The sequence below is a fragment of the Lepisosteus platostomus genome, chromosome 26, assembly GCF_059453375.1.
Source record: "Lepisosteus platostomus isolate fLepPlt1 chromosome 26, fLepPlt1.hap1, whole genome shotgun sequence".
NCBI classification, from domain to species: Eukaryota; Metazoa; Chordata; class Actinopteri; order Semionotiformes; family Lepisosteidae; genus Lepisosteus; species Lepisosteus platostomus.
The window spans coordinates 6,392,445-6,405,040 of record NC_142636.1 but is presented as its reverse complement, the minus strand read 5'-3'; the positions used below and the strand labels follow the sequence as shown (position 1 = coordinate 6,405,040).

Here is a 12,596-nt window from a genome sequence, read left to right as displayed (position 1 = left end):
GGTCATAAACAGGCAACTTGAGTGTTTGAGTAGACATTGCACAGCCCAGTTGTAGGAGAGATGAGGAGTTACCTGGGTGAAACACAGATTTTGTAGACTTTTCTTAGTATTATTCCAGCCACTGTTCATCTCCCATCACCTCACATTCATTTAACAGATCTACAAAATGTCTGTATTGTCCGAATCTGTGCCCTACATTTATATTTCATAAAACTGATAAAACCTAAAAACAAAGCAAGCTATGTAAAAAAGTGAAATACAGAAACGTGATACAAAGGTTTGGGAAGCATGAGCAATCTGTCACCATGAAGTCTCTAGCAAAATACTGTGAGTAATAGCAAGCAAACCACAAGTTTGATAAGTTCTGCCAAAACAAACTAAATGCATTCTGGAGTCCCATATTCAGAGACTCTGCTTTACTGGACAATGAAGACACCACACAGACCTTCAGGAGCACAACTACAGGAACGCGTTTTTCTTAACTCCTTCTTCCAGTGGATGAAGCCATTATTCACAGGAAGACATGCTTTCTTATTGTGTTACATCAAGGTGTAATTTCAAGTTATTTAAGAAACAAACGGGAAACATCCACCTTAACACTAAAAAAAGAAATCGGTTAAATTAATAATTTAATCAGCAATTTATGATCAGCTGAAAAATTTGTAACGTCCGTTGGGAGACTTTAAAATTAATGGCATTGCAAAGGCTGCGTGAGAATGAAAGAGCTGAAGATAGCTGCTCAGTTCAGATGTGTTTGTGGGCACCTGACTCCTGCCTTTTCTACACTGTTCACCAGCCATCACTAGAGCAGTCTTCTCTTCAGCATCCCCTTATTAACTAAAAATAATTCATAGTAGGCTGGCATGGTATTGGCAATGGTAAGCATTTCTGCTTCACAGCTCTGTGAGGCTCTGGGTTCAATTCTCATGCTGCAATCTGTGTGGAGTTTGTATGCTCTGCTAGTGTTTGGCTGTGTTTCCTCTGGGTGACCTGGTTTCCTCTCACAGTCCAAAGACATACTAGTAGGATAACTGGCTTCTGGGAAAACTGGCCCTGGTGTGAGTGTGCGTGTGTGTCTATATGTGCTCAGTGATGGCCTGCTGCACCTTGCCTCGTGCCCATTGCTTGCTGGGATAGGCTCTGGCTCCCCCGCAACCCTGAATCGGATAAAGCAGTTAGGGAATGGATGGGTGGGTTAGTTTGGGTTGTGGCAGCAACTTGCATAATCATGGATGACCTGTTAGATTTCATACTCTTTTCACATTAACCATGAGATGAATTCAGGGCTTTGATATTCCCACAAACCATCTACGAGCCAAGTACTGTACTTGATTTCCTTGGTTTGCAAACTGCTCATGGCTTCTGCCGGCTGGGAGCCGACAGAGACTCCTAACCCTTCCTTAGTCCTGGATGCCCCACGACCCACCTGATGTCATCCTTCTCGTGGTAGATGTTGTTCTGGAAGCTGGCCATCCGGAGCAGGTCGCTGCCCAAAGGGTGGTGCCAACACCAGCGCTGTCAGAGAGATGCCAGTTTATTCTACTTGAAACGGAGCCATAAAAATGAAACAGGTCAAGTGCACTGCAGCCTACAGATACTGTACATTTACAGCCGCCACCACTTCAGCCTGTACTACTTTTAGTTGCAAATCCTGAGTGGATCTAGAACTCCGAATTTGAAGCCTGAAGAAATTTTAGTGAATGTTATTTGTTAAACGCAAAATCAAAGTAAATTTCTTAAATTACCAGAACAGTGAAGAACAGGAAGTTAATATCGAAATACAGTATTTCCACTTTTTGAAAATACTTAGCTCGGCCATACTAAGATAACAGTTTTGACTAAGACAATATGTAAACAAACATCCAGCACAGAGCAAGCACGAACCCAACAGTCTTCCATTCAAGATGGAAGGGCCATTTAAATACATGAATCCATTCACAGTTAGCGAACAAACACCACTCACAGGAATCCTGCCTTCACTGAAGTGAGCAAATGTTTTTTTGAGCTCTGTGTCCAGGATCTTTTGCGGGACAACATTAAACCTTGGCAGACTGATTTGGAAAGAAAAAAGGAAAGAAAAATGAAACATTGTGGTACATGCAATGAGGACATTGTAACCTGGTGTGCAGCACATGACACAACACAACACCGAGGACAGAGGTGACAAACACACCAAACTCTGTGAGCTTGGACTTGAGCAGAAATCCATGCAAAAGACTGGCATTTACACTGTAGATGTCAATTTTAAGTCCCCAAAGGACTGTGGTTATATAGGACCTAAGCCTGCTAAGCCTGCCTTAAAAGTTGCACTGTTTCAAGTGCACATCTGTGTGCAAGGAGGCTGACTAGTCTTTCGGTTTCAAGAAGAATGATGCAAATCATTTTGCACAGCAACATGACTGTAATCAGGTTTATCTGACCTGCAGGCTCTTGTCCAAACTATCCTGATGAAGCAGAAAAATCAACTCAAAATCCTTACATACCTTTACTTTCACTCCATGTGTGGATCTGTGCAGTTTTCCCATAAATAACAAGCAGAGAGCAATAACAAGAACCTGGTGACTGGCTGTCTTACAAGGGCCTGCAGCTAAGAAAATGTATTTTCGTCCCTGAATCAAGTGAATGGAATTTCCTTAGTTCTGCTTCCAAGCGAAAAACACAGCTGCTGGGGAGGACTGGCTCTGAAAGGTCAAAGGTCAAAAGGACATGCCTGGTAGCCATTTCGAAGCGGTCATTCACGGCAGTGACCCTCCAGCTGGTGGCACCCGTCCTCTCCAGCTCTCTCTCCCAGTCCCGAGCTCCCTCGAACCAGTTCATCTGGGGGTCTCTCTGGCGGTTACTGAGGAACTGCTTCATCTCTGTGAGACAACAGCATGAGTGAAGTTGTCTGCACCCTGTACCTCAAATAAGCCATCATTCCTGTCACTGGCTGAACACCTGGCTCCATGATCTCCAGAGGACTGCAGAATCAAAGACAGGTCTGCTCAGCTTGCAAACCCTCCACTCCACTACACAACTGTGGAACAAGAGTTCCTTGATTATTTAATTGACCATAAGAAGGATTTATAAAGCAATAAAGGAGCTGGTTACTTTGAAGTACTGCAATGGAGCAGAATGGAAGGGCCACAAATTCAGTAGCGCTAATCTAAGACAAGGAGGATCAGCTTTCCCTTTCAGGAGAGAAGATTCATCTTACTTGCAGTCCTGGTCACAAAGAAAGCAGAACATCAGAACAAGAGAAAGGTAACAAACCAGTAGATCATTGATCCAAGGATCACATCTAGCTGTTTCCCTGACTTCATCCACAGGGCTGGATAGCTTGTTCCATACTACTGCAACCCTTTGGGTAAAGAAGTTATTCTTGCTTTAAAAAGCACTTCCGTGTAGTTTCCACTTGGTTTGTGTTTCACTGTGTAATTCTGAAGAAGTCCACTGGGTGGACTTTGTTAATGGCTTTAGGGGTTTTGAATACATCACATTGCTTAATAGTCTTCTCTTCTTCTCTTTTCAAAAGGTTCCGATCTTTTGACCATCTGTGCAGGACATTCCTTTAAATCCTCTACGCCCCCTGATTCCAGAGCAGCAATTCTTTTCTATAAAGTTGTAACTAAAATTGTACATAATATTTAATTTGACTCTTTTTACTACAGGTATAAAGCTTTACATTTTGTTTGCATTTTTTATTGTTTCAGCATATTTCAAATCTCTCTCATAAGAAGGCTCTTCTAGCTCAGCGTTTCCCATTTTGCATTTATCGTTTATGAATCTCTTTTGTTTTGAACAGAAGAGACTACAAGGAACTTGACACAAGTATTTAACATCCAGAGAGCTATTAACAAAGTCATCCTCCTTCGAGACTACGTCAGGGCCAGCACTGTACCTATGACCCAAGGACAGGGCTGGAAACTAAGTGGAGGCACTTTAGAGCTGAAATCAGGAATCATGTGTCTGAAAAACTGCCCTGGGGTCCTGAACAAAGTGCCTACCTAAGTGTAGAGGCAGATTCCCTGGGGCTGCTCATGCAAGGCAAGAGCCTTGGACCAAGGAGCTACTGCTGGAAGAGGTGTTAGTGGGGCCAGCAGGGGGCGCTCACCCTGCGGCCCATGTGGGTCCTAATGCCCCAGTATAGTGACGGAGACACTATATTGTAAACAGGCGCCGTCCTCCAGATGAGACGTAAAACTGAGGTCCTGACTCTATGTGGTCATTAAAAATCCCAGGGCGTTTCTCGAAAAGAGTAGGGCTGTAACCCCGGCGTCCTGGTCAAATTTCCCATCGGCCCTTACCAATCGTGGCCTCCTAATAATCCCCATCTATGAATTGGCTACATTACTCTGCTCTCCTCCCCACTGAGAGCTGGTGTGTGGGGAGCGTTCTGGTGCACTATGGCTGCCGTCGCATCATCCAGGTGGGGCTGCACATTGGTGGTGGTGGAGGGGATCCCCATTACCTGTAAAGTGCTTTGAGTGGAGTGTCCAGAAAAGTGCTATATAATGTGAAAGCAATTATTATTATTATTATTATTATTATTATTATTATTATTACTAGCAAACAGATGAACAAGATGGGGCAAATGGTCTTCTCCTGTTTGTAACTTTATTGCAGAATTTTCACTTTCTAATCCCCTGTATGTTTGGCAACGATCTAGCAATGAGGATGTGCTTTATATCAAGGAGACTGGAAGGGCCAAATCCTGAGAGGTCCTCGATGGATTAGGATAACAAATGACAGTCTGGACACCCAGTGATGCATGTTGGCCAAAATAAACCTGGAGCTCACTGAGATACGAAGGTGCAAAGTTGTGTTAAAACTGGGATCAGTCCTTCTGTTCTCTGGAAGCCAGTGAAGGGAGACCACCAATAGTGTCAGTTGGACTAGATCAAGCTAGAGGATTCTGAATCTGCAGGACTTGCTGCTGTCATATGCAGAAGACCCAGTGAGCACAACCATCAAAAGAACTGCTGTAATCGGTTCACGATGAAACAAAGCATTAAATAACTGAAGACATGCGAATGCCAGTGCTGTTCAGTGTCCTTCTTGTTCTAAAGCACAAAAACAGCATTCATGTCTGAAATGAATACAAAGAAACTAGAAAAAAGATCAGCCAACAAGACATGAAAAAGAAACAAAAGAAATCCAGCCCCAGGCAGAAGATAGTAACGCAGTCTCAGGGACAGACGTTTTTCTCTGCGTTCAAGGTAAAGACCCCTTGATTCCTCACTGACCACACTCACTATGGACACGATCATCTATAGGTGGATGGAGCTGACTGATTGATTTTCCTTGTTTTTGATGTGTCCACAAGGCTTGGGAACACAGGCGAAACAGAGCCTGTGGCCTCCTTCGCTACAGTAAAGCTCTGGACATCTATCCGTGCGTTGGTGGCCGTGCAAGAGGGCGCACATGACGGCCTCTGGCCTGGGTGACTTACCCACACTGCCCAGGGCTGCGGTCTGGAACAGGAAGAGGGCACCAGGCTTCAGAGGCTGGTAGGTCTTTGCAATGGCACACGTTATCTGTGTTGGAGAGGACAGAAGAACAGATTAAACACAATGGCACGTGGGCGTGGTCTCTGGAAATCAGCCCCCTGAAGGACAGGCACTCGCTGAGCTTTGGCCTTCTCTCATTTTGCAAATATAGCTTTCTGAACAATGTTTTTCAAATTCTTGGTAAAATGTATTTGGGATCTTTGTCTCCTTAGAACATAAAATTCTGCCTCATCATTTTTTCTAGCAGTGGAATCCAACAGATATACATTTTTTTATTGATTTTGTACTTAACAACACCATTCTCTGATCTCTGAGCCTGTGCTCTTTTTCTTCTTTTTGCAGTTTTATTTTCCTGTAAAGCAGTATAGACTAAAATAGTGGGTAACATGCACTAATAATTATAATAATTGCTTACACTTATATAGCGCTTTTCTGGACACTCCACTCAAAGTGCTTTACAGATAATGGGGACTCCCCTCCACCACCACCAGTGTGCAGCCCCACCTGGATGATGCGACGGCAGCCATAGTGCACCAGAACGCTCAACACACACCAGCTCTCAGTGGGGAGGAGAACAGAGTGATGAAGCCAATTCATAGAGGGGGATTATTAGGAGGCCACGATTGATAAAGGCCAATGGGAAATTTGGCCAGGATGCCGGGGTTACACCCCTACTCTTTTCGAGAAACATCCTGGGATTTTTAATGACCACAGAGTCAGGACCTCGGTTTTACGTCTCATCCAGAGGACGGCACCTGTTTACAGTATAGTGTCCCCGTCACTACACTGGGGCATTAGGACCCACATGGACCGCAGGGTGAGCGCCCCCTGCTGGCCCCACTAACACCTCTTCCATCAGCAACCTTAGTTTTTCCCAGGAGGTCTCCCATCCAGGTACTGACCAGGCTCACACCTGCTGAGCTTCAGTGGACTGACAGTTGTGAGTTGCAGGGTGATATGGCTGCTGGCCGCTAGTCCATGAACTGTCACCTTTTAAGTTAGATGATGATCCGAAGACTTGTGAAGCCTCCACAGTTGGTCACACAATCAGTCTACCAATTACTTCACTGTTTCAATCACTGTTATGGGATTTGATGTTTTATAAGAGTGGTATGATTTAATCTGTCCCAGCAGGACATCCTGGCTTGTTGCTATTGTTGCTTTTAGAATACTTTAAATAAAGTTTTATTTGCAATGTTAGAAAAATGGGAGTTCAATCAAGGTCAGCAAGTTTAATGCCATGATATAAAACAATATAACAATTATAATATAACATACTACATATAACAAAATATAATAGGATGAAGAACCTCATGAGCTTTGAAAAGAGAAGAGTTTGAAGATTTATACCATCATATAAAACCTTAGGTATCAATGACGACAACAAAAGAGGACTGAATCAGAACCAATTGTTAAACAAGCACCTGATGACACGAGTGGACACTAGGGAGTAAAGATATATCAGAAAAGAGAACACACTGATCTGCAAAGGACTGTAGGTGTCTGCAACAAGCCATCCGGCTTGTTGAAGCAGATTTCCTCAAGAGCTGGTTGGACAAGTCCTTTATATCAATTTGCTGCTGTCAATTAAATGGGAAATGTGAGCCAAAACGTCACCTGCAAATTGCAACCTATCTTATGATTCTACTGTACTTTCTCATAATCCTAAACTTGGATTCCAACCATACTTTCAGTACTTTAGTAACAGTAGGACTGGAAATCGAAATGCCTCCAGATAACTTTGATTAAAATCCTTCCTTTCTCAAAACATTTGAGTGAAAAAATGAACCTTTAATTGCTTAGTTGGTGTGAGTTCCTCTTGTGTGCCAATTGCTTAGAAATCAAATCAACTTAAATTACTCATTAAATCAAATCATATTACTCATTTGCAGAACAATACACATGCTTGAGGTGCCTCCGTTTAACATTTTCTACACATACAAATGAGACCAAAGTTATTTCACTTCTGTCTATTTACCAACAGGCACAAATGTCAGAGGTGTCCACTCGTATGCAGGTGTGCACTTGATTGTGATATCCATGGCCACATTCGGATGTTTGTCACATTTCACTGTACAAATCTGCACAGGTTTCATGCAGTTGTTGGAAAGGGACAACACAAGGGACAAAATGCACCCTCTATGTTAGGAGGCATTAGTAGAATAGATGTATCCAGTGATGTCATCTGATGTCAGCTATATCAGAACACAAGAACAACCGAAACATTGTTCTTCAGGAATGCCAGTGCCTGTCACTGGCCTGACTCCAGAGGGCGGATCTGAGGTCCGAACTCACCTCTGTTGCTTGGGTTTCAGGCGTCAGGCGGTCGAACTGGAAGCGGATCACTCGCAGATCCCGGCAGTACAGGATCAGCTCCTCGGGAATGAACTTGAGAGAGGAGTTGGGAGTCACAATCTTTGTTCTGGAGGGCCCCACTGGAATAAACAAGACATGTGCTTTAGCCTAACAAAATAAACCCATTGTTACGTCCCAGTGTGTGGTCTATGTGTGTTTTTGCTATGTTCCACACTGCTGACCTTTGATTGTTCTCCCTCCCCCATTGGCCCACCATTACACCACTGTTTCCATATGACATCATCATCAATCAGCTTCTCAGCCAATCAGACTGCATCTTATACAGTATAAAACATGGGGGCTTTCAGAAGGAAGAGGCCTTTCATTTGACTTTGGTCCCGCTCGGCTTTGGTTATCGCTTCGCTTTTGGTTTTTGCTTTGGCTTTGTTGGTTTGTTGTTTTGCTTTGCGTGTGTGGATTTTCGTATAGCTTCGGCTTTGTACTTTCGTTTGTTTGTGTTTATCCTTGTTTCGCCATTACCTTGCCCTAACGTGTTCAGCCTTTGTGTTCTTAGTACCCTGCTCCTGTTGATTACTCTTGTTTTCCCTTATTTGTATTCCTAGTTCACTTGTGTATTTGTGTGAACTTTTGTGTATAAGGTTAGCTTAGGTTGTTGGGTACATTCTAAACACTTAGTTGATTTTGTATTAGTCACTAGTTTAGTACGGGTGACTGCCGTTTGTCTTGTATTGTTTTGGGTAGTCAGTGGAGGTTAGCTAGGGTGTTGAAGACGCCGAAGACCGTGTGTTTCGGGTTTTCTTTTGTAGTCAGATTAGCTTTCCCTCACGTTCCTAGCCAGCTCCATTTTGTTTGTTATTTTCTTTTCTTTGGCACCACTGTAGTTCCTTACACTAGTGTTATTGTGTCTTATTTCATACCAGTCACTTTTTCAACTTATAATTAATCACCTTTGCATCAACCCATGTTATCAAGCTTCGTAACCCCTCACTAGAACCCACCTGCTTCCAAAAATTATCCTAAATGTTACACCCCTCTACCCCTAGACACTTGGGGGCGTAACACCCATCCTTACAGCTGACCTCTTCAAGCGCATGATGACCTTCACTTTCAATTCTAATTCATTATTAGCTGAGAACAGCTGTTAAGTCCTTTACACTAAGAGTTGCAGGTGCAGTTTCCTTTGCTACTTTTGTAGTCACTCTTGCGACTTATGTCCCATTGGTTATACAAGGGACACTCCAATGACAATATCTTGCAGTACTTCAGCAGCTCATCTGTCCTAGTAACTGTACGCTTACTGACTATGATGAAGCCCTGTTGTGATGAGTACAGCTCTCACTACCCTTGTGGGGACTCACACCCGGTTGCTCGTGGGCTATGCGCTCCTGGGATCACCAACCCCAGACAGCGGATAACTATGCCACACTGAAAGGCTGGGTCGTCTGCACTGTCTAGATTTCGGGGGCGGGGGTCACTTCTGGACTCGCTCAGTGCTCTGAGAGCCCTGTTACATTTGTCACATTGTGGGCCAGACTGACTGGAACCAGCCTGAACAGTAGAAATGGGGCTTTCAAGCTTTTCTAACTATGGGATACCCTTTTAGAAAAAAGCTGATCTCAGTGTGAAAAAATGAACACTATAAGTTTTCAAAAATGTAACTGTAAGTGTTTAATAAAGAATTTTACTTCTGTTAGTACTTCCTATGCCAGCAGCCATTTCATCCTGCAGCTCATAGCTCACTGAAGCTCAGCAGGTGTGAGTCTGGTCAGTACCTGGAGGGGGGACTCCTGGGAAAGCTGAGGCTGCTGCTGGAAGAGGTGTTAGTGGGGCCAGCAGGGGGCGCTCACCCAGCAGTCTCTGTGGGTTCTAATGCCTCAGTGTAGTGACAGGGACACTATACTGTAAAAAGTATATTTACAGTGGACGAGATGTAAAACTGAGGTACTGACTGTCTGTGGTCATTAAAAAAATAGTAGGGGTGTCCTACCAAATTTCCCCCTGGCCTTTACCCATCACAGCCTCCTAATAATCCCCCTCTCTGAACTGGCTCCATCACTCTGTTGTCCTCCCCACTGAGAGCTGGTGTGTGGGGAGTGTACTGGCACATCATCCAGGTGGGGCTGCATACTGCTGGTGGTGGAGGGGATCCCCCATGACCTGTAAAGACCTCTGAGTGGAGTGTCCAGAAAAGCGCTATATAAGTATAAGGAATTAGCATTAATATCAGTATCATCTCTGCTATGTCTATATCAGTTCTGGATCTGCTGCTTTTAGAACCACTACTGGCTAAGGAAACATGAAGAGAACCCACAGAAAAAACGTACATTCTTCTATTCCTCTACAGACTGCCACTTACAAGAGCTGACCAGAATGAATCTGCACATTTTCCCCACTGTCCAGTCACACATTTGACTTGCTTTCACGAGGCTTCAGTTCCACCTCACTCATTTACATTATGTCTTTACCACAGTAAACATTTCCTTTACTGCCGTATTAAGGGATAATAGCAGTACATGAAAATAAAAATTAAAACAGGCCAGTCCATTGACAAAGTAGTGCTCATAAAGCCTCACAAGGGAACCAAGCACTGTGTCAGGCATCAGGAAAGAATTCCCTGTTTTATTGAGCTACTGTTTAGAGGAAAGAGGAAGATTCCCAAAGAAAATCTACAAGGAAAATAAACACAGTAAAGACATGAGTACCCAAGGGAAAAACAAAACATCAAAAGGCAAGTCACACCTAAATGCTGGAGTGTAAGAAGCACAATCCCAGACAGAAGGTGACAGATCAGCTGGTGACTATGATGTAATTGGAATCACAGAGGAATGGTTGTTGAATGAAGAGAGTGGTGGCGATGAAGCAGCTTTCCAGGGTGAAAGGAAAGATGGAAGACGGGCAAGAGTTGTACAATACATTAATAAAAGCACCACAGGTAAACCTGGAGAATATTCCTCTAAATGAAATCCAAGAAGTCCTGCTGTTCGAAAGCACAGTGAAACGTTACAGCCTCTGAAAGTTTCCAGTTTGTCTGGGGTATAAAAGGAGACATTCAGGAGTGTCATCTTGGTTAAGGCTAGAGGCATCGCTGAAGACTGCAGGCCAAGGCTCATCACTTCCACAAGCTGTGGGATTGGTCTTTAAGAAGCTCAATTTCTTGACCGTTTTCCACTATAGTGGACCCATTAGTTCGAAATAGTTAGAAAACTGGTATAATCCCACTCTAGCAAAAAGAGTTAAAACTGTATGTCAGTCCTAGACAAGGGCTTTGGGAAGCAAGAACTGGAGATCTTCATGACAGACCAGCATTTTTAGGACACTGTTGTACTGTGGCATTTGAGGGTCAATCAGAAACACACTGAGAGCTGTCCTGAACTTACATCTGAAACTACATCTGAATGACAACTGAAACAATGGTCAAATGACTTGGACAAGCTCATCAGCATTGCGTTTGGAGGAAAAAAGATGATGTTCACATTAAACAATACTCATGCCCACTGTGAAGTACACTGGTATTGAAGGTTGGGAGTCTGTGATGTTCTGGGGTTGGTTTGCATCTATGGCTCCAGCAGCCCTTGTTAATACAGGGGAAATCACTGAACTCTAACAGGTACCAAACACTTGGTTCCCTCTGCTCTGCCAAGAGGCCCAAGCGTCCATTACAGTGCAACTCTTATTACAGAAGGATTCACCAAATACAGACTACAAGAGTGTGTATAAACCTCTTCTGTACTTTAATTATGACAAAGTAAAACAACATAGTGGAAACTTTTAAGCCAGACGCATCATCCAATCTGGACATCTTTGTTTCACGATACTCTGTTTCTATTTCATCAGTGTTATGAATAAACTGGGGGCCACTGGATATGCAATCAGTTATTTTCTATTTCTGATTAATATAGGAGGATCTGTACAATCTTGTTTTCACTTTGACAGTATTTTCTGTTGGTCAAGAGCAAATAATCCCAGTTAAATTATAATTTTGTATTGTAACACAGTAAAATGTGATAAAAGTTCAAGTAGGGTTATTGCTGCTGTAATACCACAGGAACTGAATCCAGGGTCAAAAGTCAAGGATCAAAGTTAACTACTGTCACCCTGCTGCCATAATACTATATATATTATATTATACTAAACTATTATACTATATTATATACTATATATATATTACTACTGTATATAGTAGTTCAGGTGGGTAGCTACGTCAGCATGCGTAGGCTGCAAAGGAACAAGTAATTTATTCCATGCTGAAAAAAAGAAGAAAGAGAACACAACGTTTCGGCTGTGGAGCCTTCTTCAGGTACTACTGTATATATATTTCTCTACTAATCTATTCTATATTCTCTATTATTGGGAGAAACCAATTAAAATGTCAGTAGGAGAAACTGAAATAATTGACATGGGGAATTATTACAAAGTACTTATCCCTTTAAATATAGCTTCGCCCAATTCTGTTAATCTAGTGTTAAAACACTAAACTCTACAAATTACAAAATTAAGCAAGCTTTTCCCTTGTGTGTTCCAACTCATCCATATGCAAAGTTCCAGAGTCCATTTAACTAAATTTGTCCTGCATTTCACTTGTTAATAAATGTATATGGACCTGTGCAATTGTTTTTACAAGCTGCAGAACAACATGTCCCCTCAGTATTCTTGCCAACAAAACAGAGATGTAGTGTACAATAATCAAAACTGCAATATTTCACACAATTATGGTTAATAAAAGAAAAACACAGTCCTATTCGCAAAGGACAAAACGTTTCGCTAAGCTTAGATCTAGTGAAGACACAATGT

At 42.8% G+C, this 12,596-nt stretch overlaps 1 protein-coding gene across 1 annotated transcript in view; it reads right to left on the bottom strand.

Annotated features, from left to right (window-relative positions):
* The window catches only part of mtmr11 (myotubularin related protein 11), a 60,802-nt gene that overhangs the window by 16,719 nt on the left and 31,487 nt on the right, over positions 1 to 12,596 (bottom strand). The window contains exons 5-9 of the mRNA XM_088621418.1: positions 7,785 to 7,924; positions 5,432 to 5,516; positions 2,711 to 2,858; positions 1,964 to 2,051; positions 1,427 to 1,515 (exon numbers count right to left, since the gene is read on the bottom strand). Of these exons, the coding sequence (XP_088477544.1) occupies positions 1,427 to 1,515; positions 1,964 to 2,051; positions 2,711 to 2,858; positions 5,432 to 5,516; positions 7,785 to 7,924 (550 nt within the window). The remainder of the gene's footprint in view (positions 1 to 1,426; positions 1,516 to 1,963; positions 2,052 to 2,710; positions 2,859 to 5,431; positions 5,517 to 7,784; positions 7,925 to 12,596) is intronic.